Source organism: Simochromis diagramma, unplaced genomic scaffold (genome assembly GCF_900408965.1).
Source record: "Simochromis diagramma unplaced genomic scaffold, fSimDia1.1 OVJJ01000606.1, whole genome shotgun sequence".
NCBI lineage: Eukaryota > Metazoa > Chordata > Actinopteri > Cichliformes > Cichlidae > Simochromis > Simochromis diagramma.
The window spans coordinates 409,366-426,124 of NW_024387233.1; the positions used below are offsets into that span (position 1 = coordinate 409,366).

At 43.1% G+C, this 16,759-nt stretch overlaps 2 protein-coding genes across 3 annotated transcripts; both read right to left on the minus strand.

Moving 5' to 3' along the window:
* Positions 1-443: 443 nt before the first annotated feature.
* lrrc31 (leucine rich repeat containing 31) lies at positions 444-6,975 on the minus strand. Of its 2 annotated transcripts, XM_040052436.1 has the most exons (10): positions 6,544-6,970; positions 4,783-4,980; positions 4,028-4,171; positions 3,646-3,813; positions 3,283-3,447; positions 2,508-2,690; positions 2,233-2,400; positions 1,990-2,154; positions 1,668-1,823; positions 444-1,409 (listed from the first exon to the last, which is right to left on the minus strand). In XM_040052436.1, exons 1-10 carry the CDS (start codon positions 6,554-6,556, stop codon positions 1,021-1,023), a joined length of 1,749 nt encoding a protein of 582 aa, XP_039908370.1. In that variant the 5' UTR covers positions 6,557-6,970; the 3' UTR covers positions 444-1,020. The 2 variants fall into 2 exon arrangements, with proteins under 2 accessions (XP_039908370.1, XP_039908371.1); XM_040052437.1 differs by lacking the exons at positions 3,283-3,447; positions 3,646-3,813 and having other exon boundaries at positions 6,544-6,975.
* A 1,021-nt stretch (positions 6,976-7,996) lies between these two features.
* Positions 7,997-15,591, minus strand: eif2s3 (eukaryotic translation initiation factor 2, subunit 3 gamma). Its single transcript, XM_040052438.1, has 12 exons — positions 15,463-15,591; positions 14,366-14,429; positions 14,159-14,286; positions 12,838-12,959; positions 12,537-12,631; positions 12,118-12,276; positions 11,422-11,556; positions 11,241-11,335; positions 11,018-11,162; positions 8,757-8,926; positions 8,495-8,667; positions 7,997-8,385 (listed from the first exon to the last, which is right to left on the minus strand). Exons 1-12 carry the CDS (start codon positions 15,529-15,531, stop codon positions 8,322-8,324), a joined length of 1,419 nt encoding a protein of 472 aa, XP_039908372.1. The 5' UTR covers positions 15,532-15,591; the 3' UTR covers positions 7,997-8,321.
* Positions 15,592-16,759: the final 1,168 nt, after the last annotated feature.

Here is a 16,759-nt window from a genome sequence, read left to right on the forward strand (position 1 = left end):
ACGACCACATAGTTCGCTCTTTCTAACAGTTCTTTATCCGGTTGCTCGTTCGTACAATACTCGGTTGCTTTTCAGCTGCAACCCCACACACAACAACAACCTCAGGTCCCGACACGTCTTATGCAGGGGAGGCGTGATGAACTGATGGAGCTGCAGTCTGTCAGCCTCCCCTGCAGCTGCGCCCCAAACCAGTCCCTGCTGCACAGACCCTATCTGGGAAACTGGTTCCAGAGCCTGAGCATTGTGTTGAAGCAGTATCTCTGATTCTGTTCTGATGTCCCGATTGTAATCAAACTGCAACGAAAAGCATTAAACCGTCTGTCAGCTGAGTTGTTGTGGCATGAATGTTCATCTTGAGTTGTTGAAAAATTGTAGCAACAAAGTCTTTTAAGTATTTTTGTAATGGCTGAACACAGTTTTTGCACAATTGAAAACGAGTGGGAGATGTAACAAAGGTGAATCTTTATTTAGGCTGTTGTCTGACTGCAGAATTACAAAGTCCAAGTGCAGAATGATAAAGTTCATGAGATTAAAAAGCAAATTAATTCCACTGTCCTTCATAAACAGAAGACACCACCATTTAAACACAGAAAGCCAACAAAACAGGTGAAGATGATCAATGACAATGAGAGAGGAGAGGGACGTAAAACTAAACATGAAATGTTTCTGACAGTTGACCGCCAAAATAAAATGGGACATATCTGGTGTGAATATCGAACTCAACAGGGAAACAGACACAGGGATAAACCCCACGGAATAAAGACTCCAAACATGCTCAAGAACAAAAGAAGAGTATTAAACGATACCGTAAACACCTAACAAAGAGTTCAACATTGTAAAACTCAAGGTCAGTCCCAGAGGACCCGTCCCAGCTGGTCACATTGTACAAATGTTTGGACAAATTTACTTGTAATCAGAAGGTTTTTCAGACCTGATTGCGTTTTTCTTCCCTAGTGCTCTTTTGAAATCTCTCTGTGATGATTTTTAATTTGAGATCAGATAACTCAGGCTTTCTGCTCCCTACTCCTCAGGCTGACTCTCTTCTAGGCTCTCCTGACTGTTCCCTTTACATGCTGATGATGTGTCTTGTAAATCTGGATCCCATTCCAGCAGGACGCTCCTCTTCTTCAGACAGTACCTCAGCTGCTCTCTCTCCTGACAGTCAGCTGTCCACCTCTGCATGGCCAGTCGAGCCAGCGCCGGCATTTGAGGCAGAGCTCGGAGCAGAGCGGGCAGCCAAGCTGAGCACGGAGCAGAGGTTGAAGGTCGCAAACTGACATCCACGTCTTCCAGAGAGCCCAGACCTCCTGCTGCAAACAGACTGCACCAACCGTTGTCTCCCACCAAGCTGTTGTAGGACAGATCCAGTGCACGGAGTGAGGAGAGACAGCCCCGTCTGCACACGGCAGCTGCACAGAGGAAGAGGACCCATTGATAACTGATCACTTTACTGTTTTGTTCACAATGTTTCTGATGGAGACAAAAATAATACCGAATAGTTTCATTGTTTTGTTTTATACGACAGCTACAGATGCTGGCAGCATGAAATAAATGAAAGAAATATCAATTTCCTTCAGGCTTTACTTGTCTTAATATACATTTATGTAGCCTAATGATCCACTACAGACCAAAAAAGAAAAAGTATAATGTCATTGTGTGTTAGTTACCCAGATGTTGCATGTCATCAGTGGTGAGCTCGCAGCTGCAAAGACGGAGCTCGCTGACGACTGATGGCTGCAGAGCATCCAGCAGGAGCGCCAAGTGACCGCCAACCACTTTACACCAGGAAATATCCACCGTGCGCAGATAGGGCACCGCCAGGGCTGATGCATAAACACAAAGTTTTCACCATTTCAGGCTAGAGGGTGGAAGAGGTATTCTGGGAGAATGACTTGAAGGAAAACTTCTACAACTAAACAAGTGTGTGTGTGTGTGTGTGTGTGTGTGTGTGTGTGTGTGTGTGTGTGTGTGTGTGTGTGTGTGTGTTACCCAGAGCAGTGAAGGACTCGTTGCTCATGTAGCAGCTGTTGAATGGCAGCCGCCTCATTTGTGTCACAGGGAGGGCGGAGACCAGCGAGTGGACCACACCTCCCACTTCCTTATTGGATGACACATCAAGCTCGGTCAGTGCAGTGAGAGAGGGCAGCACCTGGACTGAAAAACAACGAGTCACATGACTGCTGCAGCGTGCATGCGATTAGTGTCCGGCGTGTGAGATTGGTAGCAACTCACTCAGAGCCTCTAGATCATCTCGCGTGAGGCAACACAGGTGGAGGTCGAGTCTCTCCAGGTGTGTGACGTGAGCCAGGTGAAAGGTGAGGCGGCTCAGTCCACCAGCTAGAAGTTTGTTACAGGACAGGTCCAGCTCTCCCACAGAGGGGAGGCAACGGAGTGAACCACCTGCAGGACAACCAGAGGTGTGTTTTTTTTAATTTACCCCTCCGAGACTCTTATAGGACATAAAACAAAAGTAGCAATAAAAAGGAAAAATCCAGAGATCTTTGTACCGAGAGCATCAAGGCTGTCAGGCGTTAGACCGCAGGCCTGCAGTCGAAGCGTGGTGAGGGAGGTGGCGTGAGAGAGAGAGCTGACCAATTCCCTGAAGCCACCAGTGTCCACTTCCTGTGTGAGCTGAGCATTACAAGAGACGTCCAGCACACAGAGTCTGGGCAGAGCAGCCACCATTCCTCCTGAGAGATTTATGAACAGGAAAACCTCATCCATACAAATGTATCAACGAAGAGACAGCAAAAAAACAGACAAGAACATAATAAAACACCAACTGACAGCCCTGTTAAAATGGATCCAAACTGCTGCTCCTTATGTTCTCTTCTATAATATAACTATACTATACATCTAACTAATAATGAGGTCGGTGCAGGCAAACTAATCTTCAGCCTGCTTTAGACACTCAGATTCAGTCTTTTTCCCCTTGAGTCTTTATCATCTCACAGAGAGAGGATATTCCTTATATGGTCATCGTTACCTCATAAAGTAAACAGAGTTCAGATAAATTAGCTAAAGCTATCCTCTCAAGACAGAATTTTTTTCTGTGAGTTAGTTTGAAATTTCTCTGTGAGCCAGTAAATCAAGATGAATGATCAAAGCTGTAAAACTGAGGGCTTATGCGCAGTGGATGAACTGTAGGGGTGAAGCACAGCCCAATATAAGATAAAGAAGGATTATTTTGAATATAAATCATGAAAAGCTACTCTATTCTATTCTACTTGAGGAATAAAACTATGGAGCTCAAAATGTGCTCCATAGATTTGAAGTTACTACCCAGCACTGTAGCATCGGCCGCAGTGAGCTGACAGGCCACCAGGTGGAGCTCCCTCAGCGATGGGTGAAGGTTCCCCAGCAGGCCTTGCAGACCACCGCCCCCAACGCCGCTGTTCCAGGACAAATCAAGAACTTCCAGAGCAGGGATGTAGCTGAGAGCTTCACCTGCACAAAACACGGAAAAATACAACAACATGTGATGAGACAAAAGTTTTTCTGTCAAGGCAAGAGTGTGAACCATTCAGCAAAGCCTCATGGGAGCTGTAGTGAGGAAGGAAATCTAGCAAAAATAACTTGATTGCATAAAGAGATTGTTCTGTTATAGCTATAAATAAAGCAGAGTGTCTGCACTGAAGATCCCACCAAGAGCAACGACGTCTTCGCCATTTAGCCTGCAGCTGCAGAGCCTCAGCGTCCTGACCTCGCCCACGTGTTGCAGATGAGACGTCAGAGCCGTCAGGGATCCACCGATCAACTCGTTCCAGGAGATGTCCATCTCTTCCACCTGGGGGAGGAACTGCAGCAACGTTGCTGAGAAGAAACGGCAAGAAAAACATCTGTCTGCCTTTCTGCCAGCTGACGCCTTACAATGAAGTCACATTACTTTATTCAGACTTAATTTCAGATGCTCCGCCTCTTGAAATGAAGCTGCATCATTGTGTTTGTGCCTTTGGGCGTATTTTTAATGCAGTTATCTGACAGATACCATGTCTGTCTTGTGTGACAGGTATGTGCGTTTTTGTACCAAGCTCCAGCAGGTCTGTAGCCGTCAGATCACAGTGAGCCAAACTGAGGCTCCTGCTGTCGGCTTTCTTCCCGAGTCTCTTCAAGAAAACACACACTCGACCCCAGCCGACGTCCCGCTCACTCTCTGCTGACGCTGCAAAGCCTGAAACACACGATACACACCCACAGGGCTTAGCGTGTCACTGTAAACTGATTTTCCACAGTAAACTCTATTTTCTTGAGCTCTGTATTTTGTTTCTGAACCTCTGATTTTATCCACCTTTTTTTAAAAAAATAAAGCAACCTCTTTACGCTTTCCTCTCTAAAAACTAGGACATGTTTGAAATACTAGGATTTTTCTCTCTTTCTCTCTTTTAAATGATCTTTTAAGTCACTTTCTCTTAAAAAGACTGCAGTACTGTGAATACAGAATGGTTGCTTCTCCTAAACAGACTGGTTCTTATACAGCTTTTCTAGTTGAGCAATTAAAGTGCGTCATTTTTTTCTTCACGTAAAGGCTTTCTATCTGACATTTACACTCCAATGGATGCAATCGGAGAGCAGCTTGGGGTTAGCATCTATCCCGAGGATATTTGGCATGCAGACCGGAGCAGTCAGGGCTCAAACCACCAACCTTCTGATTAGTAGATGTCCTGCTCTACCTTTTGACCTACAGCTGCCCCAGACTCCTGGGGCCCTCAGTGTAACCTTGAACTAAACACCCATTAAAAAAAATCTAAGTTAAAATCTCGTGCTGCTTTGAACAGTACAAACCTGAGTTCGGTCCTCTGTCCTCTTTCATCTCCGATTCTCCGTCCTCGGGGATCCCCGGCCGGTCCGAGGTCCACGACAGGAAGCGTCCTAACGGCTTCCTGTCTGAGGCCGTGCGCTTCCTGCGGATCTGACTCATGATCACATCAAGTGGGGAACCTTTCCACCTGCTGCCACTGCCGTCCCGCCCCCGCTGACCATCTAATCAATGATAGGAGGAGAGAAAAGTTGAGTCTCGTCAAAAGTCACAGTTTGACATCTGAGATTATTTAAGGGATGAGCGATGGATGGGGTTAGCTATAAATCCTGTGGTGTATGGACTGGTTCAAGCTACATACTCGTCCCTATAAAAACACTGAACTGCCTCTTCAGATACCAAATTAAATTACCAATTAAAAACAAAGAGAAATCATCATCATTACAGTGGTTTTGATTCATATGTGCATATTTACAGGTTTATTAAATTATAATTAATGTGAAAATGTCTATTTATGACTTGCAGGGACAGAAGGTAGAGACTTATTCTGTTCTTCCTTATTTTCTGTCACATGTATCCTGTTCCTGTGCTAAACCTGCTGATAAAGAGGTCGGTGTGTGTAAAGTAACACCTGAGGGCCAAAAGTTCACACTGATCCAAAAACACTCAGTTTTGCACAGTTTTTTCAACTCTCTCTCTGTATGATGTAATAGAGAGGAGATATGCAGATACAGAAGCTTCACCCATTTCCAGCTTACGAGCAGGAGCCAATCAGAAGTAAGCTGGCTTGAAGGGGGAGGGGTTTAATTGGTTTTGTTATAGATAGGCAATGAACTGATGCGGTTCACCAAAGCCCAGTAAAGGCTAAAGAAGGGTTATTTTGAGCTGCCAGTCATGCCAAACTACTCTAGTATAGTGGAATAAAAAATTGTGCTGGAAGCAGAATAGGTCCAACTTAAAGAAGAAGTAAGAACAAGTAAAAACAGGGATACTGAAAGTATGCAGCGTGGTGCAGGTGTGCGCAAGTGTTTGAATGCACTACCCGCGTATATGAGCCTCTTCACTAAGGTTTCAGTTGCTGTCTTATTTGCTCCTTTAGGAGTCCCCACAGAGGATCTGGATATCCGCTGGTTTTACTTTAGATATGTAAGTTTAATTTGATGCTGAATTTTTTTGTAGTAGAGCTGAAGGATTATGACTTTGACTTAGTACAGAATCTACCACTGCTACTTGTTTCTACACTAAAACAGTTAATCGATACAAAAACTGCAGACACTTTTCATGCAGTGCGTGTGTAGTGGAGCACAGAGCTCACTATTTAAAAGAACACATGAATGAATATCTTTATTGTCATTGTCGCTTGAACAGCTAATTTAAAACAAACATGCTGCCTCCAACTCGTAACAATAATCCTGGGAAAGCACCTGGCTAACATAGTGTTGAAACAAGGTGTTACTATTTATTATACTGCTTAGAAAAAGGCCGCAAATGGCCTGAAATGGTCACAGCACTGAGATTAAACATTAACCTGTTGGTAATTATACCTTCCTGTATTACAGGTCCTGTTAAACTAGTCAATGCTTAAAACTTTAGCATATAAAAATAACCCTGCAGTGAAATTAGAGCCATGAAAAATCTCCAACGCAGCTTTATTTTCAAGCTAGTTCAGGTTTTTGATAAAAGCAGCAATAAAAGATGGATTCAGAGGAAGCATTATATGCTTTCAGGATAAAAATCAGGGTTTGTAGTTTAATTGTTGATGTACTGAAGAGCAGAAGTCCTCTTACCTGCAGACTCCATAATCTGAAGACAAAACACAAACAAACTATTGAAGATATAGATATATATATAGATATATATCGGGTGTGTTTTTGTGAGTCAGTCGCGACTCGCTGACGGTCAGTTTGGAGAAAAACATAACAAGAAAAAACAAACAAACAAACAAACGACTCTCCCTAAACTCTGCACCGAGTCTGAATCACCCCCGCAGGATCCATAAAGTCCAAGAATTCGGCGTTTTCCTCAATCACTCCTTCTACCCCTCTCTGAGCGGAGACGGAGAGACTGCCACCTGCGTGACGTCACGTCCCGTGCTCGTCAGGTGGATCAACCCGGAAGCGCGACACCACCTTCAGTAAATTGTTGCCATAGAAGCCATTAAAATGCAAATATTTATACACGGTTATAAGACCGTGGAGGTCAGTTTGAGAATATTTTGAAAATAAAAAACATACAATACAAAAATAGAAACATTTAAAATTTTAAAAGGGAGTTTGTTCAAGTTCAAAAACTACTTCAAAAGCTACTGAAAATAAATCCATACTGGGTCATAGAGGTGTATGTTAATATATTCGTATATGCTATATCCATCTTTTGCTATGTGGTAACATTAAAAAAAAAAAAAAGTAGTCGTTTAGAAGAATTATTAAAGCCGAATTAACCATAAACAGATTTTTTTTTTTTTATCTGCAACACGACGTGTGCAGAAAAGTATCACTGAACTACTGCTAACCTTAAAAAAAAAATCTTTAAAACTTAAAGATTCTTAGGCGAGGTCTGAGCGTCCCATGATGCATTGCCTCAATACGGCATTGCACATCGCCTCCTAATTATATAAAAGTAATTCATCATTGTATGGAATATACTACTGTTAGGTTTTAAAGGGTAATTTAAGCAATTCTAACGATCTGTAGCATCTGCACTGAGGCGGGAGGTCGAACCGTTCAGAACTCGCTTGACAATGATTAAGATTTTAGGATTTCTATACAGTTGAACCCCGCAATTCATCAGTGCGATTAATGGTTCAAAGCATTAAGAAACTGTTCATATTTAATTCTGCATAGTTTGTATGGCTTTTAAACTTACTCCCACACGTTTTTCAACGCTTTTTGACCTCGGGGGTATTTTCAACCCCTGACAGCAATTTCAAAGGGCAAAATGACGTTTTATTTTTAAATTTAATTCGGACCTCTAACAGCCATTCAAACAATGAATGGACCAGTGTCTACTTTTAATAGTTTGTTGTTGTTTTTTTAAATTTGTAAGATCTCTGGGACGACACAAAGTTTATAATTTTATTATCACATAAAACAAAGAAAAGGGGGACAATCAAAAATCTTTAAAAAGAAAAAAAAAGCATTTTTTTTATTACAATTTGATCAAAATTAAAACTTATCCACTAAGTAATTTCATCTCTGAGTTTCCCTGTAACAGCAAGAATGATGCTCAAAGACGACCTGGTTCCTTCCAAATTGATTTTATTCCACCTGTAATCTGAGGTTAGTACAGATCATCTCCAAACTGGTTTCTGGAGTTTTGTTACGACAGTCTGAAGCGCCTCCTCCCTTCCTGGGTCCTCCTTCATCTCCAGCAGGAAGCAGAAGTTCAGAGCTCGACTTTTGCATGTCGCTGCAGAGGAAGAGGAGCAGAGCGAGGAAGCGTCTTCAAACCGCCGATATGTCCGTGTTCACTTCCCCTCCCTCCTCCGTGTGGGGAACAAATAAAAATAAAAAATAAAAAAAACAAAAAAGAAGAGAAGAGTGTGATGGCCATCCGTTTGCTAGTCTCAGTCGTCGTCCACTGTGGGTGTGATGGTCACGCCTCTCCTGATTTGTCCCCAACCAATCAGACTGCAAGGAAGACAGAGAGAGAGAGAGTTACACATCAGGAGGCGTGTTCTGACACTGCAGCCAGAAACATCTGTGCAAACACCACACACATCTCCGCCCTCACTCTTACCGCCAGTGTTTCTCCACACGTCTGCTCAGAGCGATCTTCTCTCCGACCTCTGTGCACACCGGGTTAGTCAGCACGATTTTGGCCAGATCAGCTTTGACCGCACTGACACGGCCGCCTGTCGACAGCGAGCCGATGTTTACCATCAGCACCTCGTTCTTGGACAGTTTCTGAACCTGCAGGTCAGGAAGACAGTCAGGCTGTTAATACCAAAGTCTGAGAAGCTCACACATCTTTCCTCCCTTTCCCACAAGGCATTGCTCACCTTAGCAGCCTTCTTGTCTCCCTCTGTGCGGACTCCAAGCAGCCTCCTGAGCAGGAAATAGGAGATCTCGAGCTCAGTGAAGATCTCCGGGAGCGCTCCGACGGCGCCTAGCACCTGACCGACCATACGATCTGCTCGGCACAGCGTCGGGTCGATCTTAGTACCCACACCTGCACAAAACACATAGTTTACTCATGACTTCTCCACCATTTGGCTTGGTGCTGTAGTGACCAACTCACAAACATGATGAAGGGGATGGTGGTAAGTTTTGGGAGGACCAGGTCAAAGCTTAACACCGTTTCCATGCGGGGAGAGTAAGTGAAGGCGGTGAGGAGCTACAAATACCTGGGTGTTCACCTGGACTGGTGATGTAGCACCAAGGCTGTTTACAGTAAAGAACAGATGTAACTCTACTTCCTGAGGAAACATTTCTTTTAAAAAAAATACAGCAGTTTTTGTTGCGGCCACCTTTTGGCGCAGTATCACAGCCGGTGACACCAGGAAGCCAAACAGGACAGTTTGGCTCTGAAATCTCCGTTACAACCCAAAACAGCTCGAGAGGGTTTATCAGCAGGAGGCTCCTTTGACCCTCTGGTAGTAAGAACAGATGCAGGACCGCCGTTTCTTAAATTCAGTTTTTTATATTTGTTATCTTGTATCTTGTAGTATTGCAGCTTGCATGTGTGTGTACTCTGGCTTTTATTTATAAAAGCTGTTGTGTGTTTTTAATAATCTGTATTTGCAGTACTGCAGTCTTTTTAAGAGGTTTAATAAAATAAACAGACCTAACTAACCAACACCAAAGATAGGAAATCAACCCATCTACCCACCAACCAAGACAACCCAAACCCAACTAATACTACCTCTAATAACCAACCGACTAAAACCCAACCCAACGCTAACCCTCCAAACCCAAAAGAAAACCAAGCAATTTACAACCAACCAAAACAACCTAGTAGGGCCGGGCTATATCATACCGTTCACGGTGATACCGGTGTAATGTTCATAAGAAAATGAAATATGGCGATAGAATGTGGGTAAAATGCGCATGCGCAGTGCCTTTGTTTACAGACGCACATGGCGGCGACGCAGAATGAGAAGAGCGAAAGTGGATCGTTGAATGAAACGATGAACCAGAACTGGTTTGTAAAAATGCTGCAGCTTCAGTGGTGTGGAACTGGTTTAGCTTTCGTCCGTCAGATGCACAACAAAGCACTATTTTTGGTAGAGCATGCTAGCGGGCCGTCGTTATTACCGTGTTGTTCGGAAAATACGGCACACGTAAAATCAGTCCTTTGATTTTTCTGAAAGTCGACAGAGCCCCTTATAATCCCGTGTGCCTTATGTATGAACTCTGGTTGTGTTTACTGACCTCGAAACGATTTTATGTACATGGCGCTCGAAAATCTGTCACATGTTTCAGTACGACTTTGCTGAGCTACGAAGCCGCACCGCTTGATGGGTTGTTACGGCTGTCGTAGGCGGAGCCTCGCGGAGTGATACGTACTGTGCTTCACCATAATATTACCGTGTTGTGTGTGTATAACCTCTTTTTAAGTTGTGTGGATATTCTACATGGTTATGCTGAGGATATGTCGGCCAGTTTCCACTGGAAATGCCTTTTAGTTAAACTGTCAGCAAGGAATTTGCACCGTTACATTTTTATATAACTTTAATGCAGATAAAACAGCTGCTTGTTTAAGTAAAAATACATTGATGGTTTTTTTTGCACTAATAAAGTTGTGGAGTTGTAAAGTATTTTGTCTCATGTCAATTATATTGTCAGTTATATTGTTATCGCAAAATTTCAAATGTATATCGTGATGAATATTTATGGTCCTATCGCCCTGCTCTACAACCTAACCTTTACCAAACCAATAAAAACAACCATCCAATCAACAAGCCTACCTCCTAACCAACCAATTAAAACAAACCAACCACCACAAACTCTACCAGTACCATCTAAAAACCAACCAATTAAAATACAACAAAAAGAAAAAACCGCAACCTACATACCTGCCTACCAAAAAACCCCCAATGAAAGCAAACCCAACCTACCACCTATAGCCTACACCAGCATTCCTGTCAAGTAAAAAGAAGCCAGAGATTAAACTCGACTCTTTCGCTGTTTTCTCACATATGTAATCTTTTGATTGTCTGAAACATGCATCTCTCACTATGATCACCAGCTTCTCTCTTTACAGCATAAAACTGCATTTACAGTGCAGTCAGGTAACACGAGAGCACAGAGTGCCTCTTACCGATGAGGCCTCCGGGAGCAGCGTACTGCAGATCGTTGTGCTCGGCGAACAGAGAGACGATCTTTGAGAAGATGGGTTTGCACATCAGCTTTCCCTCCTGGTCTTTGGACACAATACCTGGCCGCACCTCGATCTCCTGACCCACCTGGACACGCAGAGAAAGGCGTTTGTGACTTCACACTGCTTCAATTCACCAATAATGTACTGATAAATACACTCTTACCTTGAGTACACCCTTAAGGATACTTCCTCCGGCCACACCTCCTTTCAGGTCGTCGACCTCACAGCCGGGTTTGTTCACATCAAAGGATCGAATGACTGAAACACAAAACACACAGAACATTAAAACAAAACTCTAAACACTTACATAAAAGAATCAATGTTTGTGTTTTTACTCGTCTTACCGATGAGTCTGGGCTCGGATGTGAAATCTCTGATGGGCACGGGGATCTTTTTGACGATGTACTCACAAACCACCTCGATGTTGTACTTCAGCTGGGCTGAGATGGGAATGATGGGAGCGCCCTCGGCCACTGTGCCTGCAGGAGGAACATTAAAAGCATTTTCACTTCAGAGTTCATATAATTGTGTTTTTGCTGCAGAGCGCTGCGTGGCATGGGAGTTTCAAAAGGGGCAACGAGCAGCAACGGAAAGAAAACCCTCAAACACACATACAAAAAATAAATAAATCCTTCATTTGCTCTTTCAAACCTTAAATGGGAGTGAAACTTAACTTAAAAAATATATATATCTTTGACATATTTGCATGTACAACAGAACTAACGCAGGGTTTGGACAGTGTAAATTCTGTAAACCCTGGTTAAATATCGAAGTGTTTAAAGCTCCAGTGGGTCATATTCTGAGTGCAAGGTTGTATCATTTTAACTTTTTAATTATTCTATCATAAAAACCACACATGCATGCATGTTATATTAAAGGTTGCAGTGTTTCCTGGTGCTTTAAGTGACATTTCCTTTCCAGAAGTTAAAGTCTGGGCAACAACGGTGGTAAAATACGAAGGCTAAGTTGAGTAAAACTGCTAAACAGTCACACCTGAAATTCTAGAAATGGGCTACAAAATCTTTAAAGGGCTGACTCACCCTGCACGAAGGCCAGGATCTGCTCATACTGCTCTTTAGCCTGGCTCTCCTTCACCAGGTCAATCTTGTTCTGCAGGATGAGGATGTGCTTCAGCTTCATGATTTCAATGGCGGCCAGATGCTCTGATGTCTGGGGCTGGGGACACGACTCATTCCCAGCTGGCAGTTGAAGAGGACACAAAAACACAACGAGACAATTTTAATGTTTGGAGTCAGAGATGAGCACGATGCTGACTTTCTAATGTCATTAATCCTGGTAAAAGCATGGTCGGTTATATCCACCTCCTCTTTATCTGAACAAGGATAAGTTACCTGATTAGAGCCACTACAAAGCCAATTAAGGGGAAATGTGACAGCGCAATAAAGACGAAACACGCTTTCATAACACCTCAGCTTAATCAAAGTTTTCAGAGACCCACCAATCAGCAGGAGAGCTGCGTCCATAACGGCTGCTCCGTTCAACATAGTTGCCATCAAAATGTCGTGACCGGGACAGTCCACGAACGACACATGTCTGTGAGGAAGAAGACAGCCAACAGTCACCTTCATTTTCCCTCATTTACTTTATTTCTATTGTGCTCAAACATTCAATTTCTTCTCCAGAACAGAAAAGATCCCGAAAACATTTAGTTCACCATCAAAAAGTTGTTTTTTTGTTTGAGGATTCAGAGGTTCAGCCTCTGCATTAATGATAAAATGCTTTGCCTGTTCCGGTCTTACCTGACCAGTTTGAAGTTGCCCTTGGTGCCAGTGATGTCTGTGGGAAACTCGTCTGGAGTGCTGCTGCCACATGACCTGTAGCACTCTGGCCGGGGACAGCTGGGATCATCCAGCTTGTAGACCTACGACGTGTGGAAGAGAAGCAAAAACGTGAACTCCTCCTCAGCATCTGTAAACCAGCGTTCATTCAGGAGGGGGCAGAGCTACGTTTGAGATATTCAGCACACACAGCAGCTGCAGTCGGCAGTTTTTATTGTGTTTAGCGCTCAGTTTCACTTGACTACAAATGCGATCTTTGTTTTGACTTCTTCTCTGTGACTCAAGCTCAAAGCTAAAAGGAACAACAACAGCACACCCAACAGTTCTTCCATATGTTCTACGCCGCCCCCTGGTGTCAACATGTAGAGAAACCCTCGGAAACCAAAATCAGCAAAATTATAAAGCAGAAAATTTCATCAGGGTGTCATTTGCTTACGCATATTTAGCATTTATACTATTTACACCTAGATGTTTTCCAAATAAGCAAACTAACACTCCATGATTGAGCTGATCATTGATCAGGTTTAAGCATTACTCACACAGACCTAGAGATCAGCTGGCAACCGCCCACCAACCAGTGGTCAATAAGGAAAATAAAGTTATTCCTCATTATAAACCACCAAATTTGAGCACTTACTGGAGGACTGCAGACCAGAATGTAGGCCTATGTGACGGGGGCTTTTCTCACCCACCAAAGGCTCGTTTTAAGGCATGAAAACCGTGACATGTAGAAGGAGGTCTGCAGATTTCAATCCTACCCGTCCGCAGAGTTTAATCAGCAATATTTGGACCCCATCATACCCGTCGTTTCAGCAGGTCATGCACCTCTCGCTGTGGGTATCCTGGGATATTAAGTTATACTCCAATTCCAACTTAAACCCTTAAACTCTGAACCAACAAAAAGGCCTCTGAATGAGCCAAAAGTTCGATTTCATACAGAATCTCATCATTTTAACTGAGTAAAACAAAGCAGTTCTTTCAAAGATGGTGTTAGACTTTGAGTAAATGGCTTTAATCACTCCCAACCTGGAGAAACTGGAACCCACAATCAGCATTCTTACAGGCTTTCTCTTATCACAGACATTTTATGCAAATACACTGTTCCCTGTGGAAACAATCTGGATTGACAATAAAGTTAAATGTGTTTGTATTTGTCGCCTGTAGACGGGGAAGTTCACGTTTGAAAGAGTAAATCCTGAACGTACAAACTTCCACTGCTCTTTAATCTCAAACACTGAGGTCCAAAAATAACACAAACATCTGAGAAAATACACTCCCTCACCTTAGCATTGGCATATCCAAGCTTGATGGTGATGTTCCTCTCCAGCTCATTCTTGAACCTGACGGTGTGCACGCCAGAAATAGCTTTCACTACTGTGGACTTTCCGTGGGCCACATGACCGATGGTGCCTAAGAGAGAAGAAGGCGGAGGTCAAAACGTCTATCAAACTCTACAGAGACATCGAATCCGATCAGCTGTCTCCCATACCGATATTGATGGTGGCCTGTCTGCTGATGATCTCCGGAGAGAGAGGTGTCAAGGTCGACACGTCCTGACAAAGAGAACAATTCAGATTAATGACTCGTCATGCCAGGACCGACTGCATCAGAGCGAGCGGCGTGCTTAATCCCAAAGAACAAAGAGGGGCAGCAGCTCACAGGCGGAAACAAAACCACCCGGGATTGTTCTCATAAAGCAACACAGAACAGCAACAATCCCTCAAGTACTCTACTTTACCAACATTAGAACAGAAATCACTGGGAATTTTATTGTAGGAGTGTCTAAAGAAGCAAAGTTTGAGGTGATGACTGTGTCTGGTAACAAAAGAGTTTGATGGAGACTACAATGTGTGAAGAGCATAAAACAGGACTATTTTAATGGACCAGGCCCTGATCACAGTTAAACAATAAGGTTTTGTTTCCCTTGTAGGACACATGCAGCACTACACGCAGTGTTTTTGTTCTCATCTCGGTAAGTCACAACTAACGAGAACTTATGTTGAACAAAGACTAATGTTATTTAGTATAAACACACGAAAACACGCTGAAAGTCGTATCTTTGACCCACATCTTTTGGTACCAATTTCCATTTATATAAAAGGTGAGAATATGAGCTATAACAATGTAAATCCAATGAGTTAGAATGAAAGCTTTACAAGCTTCAGCTTTTTACAGCTTGGACTAACAAGAAGGATGTAAGCTTATAAAGGTGTTTTTATGCCGAACTAAACATTAAGAACCATTTTCTAGATTCTAGCAAAGATGGAGCTAACTCCGTGGAGCTAACTAAAATTAAACCGGGATAAACAGGCTTCAATAACGCTGATAACTATGAATATCAAGTAAGTCTTTCAACGTGTGAATCGTGTTAAATGTGGCTGAAATAACGCTGTATTTCGGGCTGGAAGTGCAACGGGTCTGAGCTTTCCGCCCAGCCTGGGCCCTTGCGTCATGTGCCGGGTGGCGCAGCACCGGTATCCGTTACTATTCTCCCGGCCTTCTGTGACCGTTTTACCGAATCAACGGGCCACCGACAGCCGCCAACGTAAAACCACACTGTTGTAAGCACGATATACATACACTTACCAGAGTACTGAGGTCCTGTTTGGCCAAGTGAGGCTGACCGAGCGTTGTGCCTGACTCGTCGCCCGCCATCTTGAAAGAAAAGGGAATGAATAAGGAGGCCCGGCCGAATGCCTGATCTATCGATTAAACCTGCACTCCTCTTCGCCTAAAATGTTTTCAGACAAAATAAATTTTACTGCCTGGAAGCCTGGAAGATTTTATTACAGCTTTAGAAGAAGGGTTTTTTTTAGCGGTAACTTCCAGGTATAATTTTAAACTTAAGCGATCCGCCCAAGTAAAAGTGTAGTTGGGTCCTTTCTCGAGGGCTGATGCAACCACCGGAGCGGCTCTCAGTTTCTGCTGTAAATTTAAACCAGTTTAATAACCGCACACTGCTGCTGTTCGCATCTCATTAACAGCTGCTCATCAAGGAAACAGACATGCGTCCCAAATTTATAGTCCTCTTTTAAGAAAGAAGTGTACGTTCATCCATGTGACGGGTCCGTCGCGATTTAGTTACGTCATCTGAATAACTTTTTGTAGTTCTGGCTGTTTGGTCTATCTGAGTAGGATTACTATTATTTTATAGTAGTTCGGTTAAGTTTAAAAAAAACGCAATAAAGCCTGATATGGGGAGACGTTAGTTAGGCTATAGCAATTATGTACCCAGATTTCAGGAGTGGAGAATAGATTTGTAGTCCGTCACATCTGTGCAGTGGCAGCCATCCTGTTCAGCCTTGTTTAGAGTGACAGTGTGAATCCTGTAAATAACATTCATATCAATGTGTTCTGTTTAGGATGTCCGCTGGCATTTTTAAGTGTCCTATTGGAAAACACACAAAGCCTCAGTGAAGTACATGAAAAACTACTCTGTGAAAAATAACTTTTGTTTTTCCAGCTAACTTCACTATTTGCTCCCTCATTTCTCCTGTTCACGTACAACCTCTCTGTCCTCTCTCTCCGTCCTCCTCACTCAACTAGAAAATAACAAAAATATATTCCTATAAAAATTATTATAAGACACGCCTGTTTCTATTTGCTCTCTGTCTCTCATTCCTGCTCTCCATTTTAGTCAAAGTGTGTTTTAAATCTGCATCACTGATTTGTGTCATTAAATTAAATCTGCTCTTTCTGCCCCAACAACAAAGTCTTATTTAAGCGATCAAATATTAGTACTGTTAATATAGTTATTGTAGGGACGCTCTGAACTCGTCTACGGCCCAGATTCGGTGCACATGTATGTGCAGATTCCTGTGTGATAGATAAAACGCTGTGATTAAAGCCATTCACAGAGTGGATTCCCCACTCTGCGTGAATG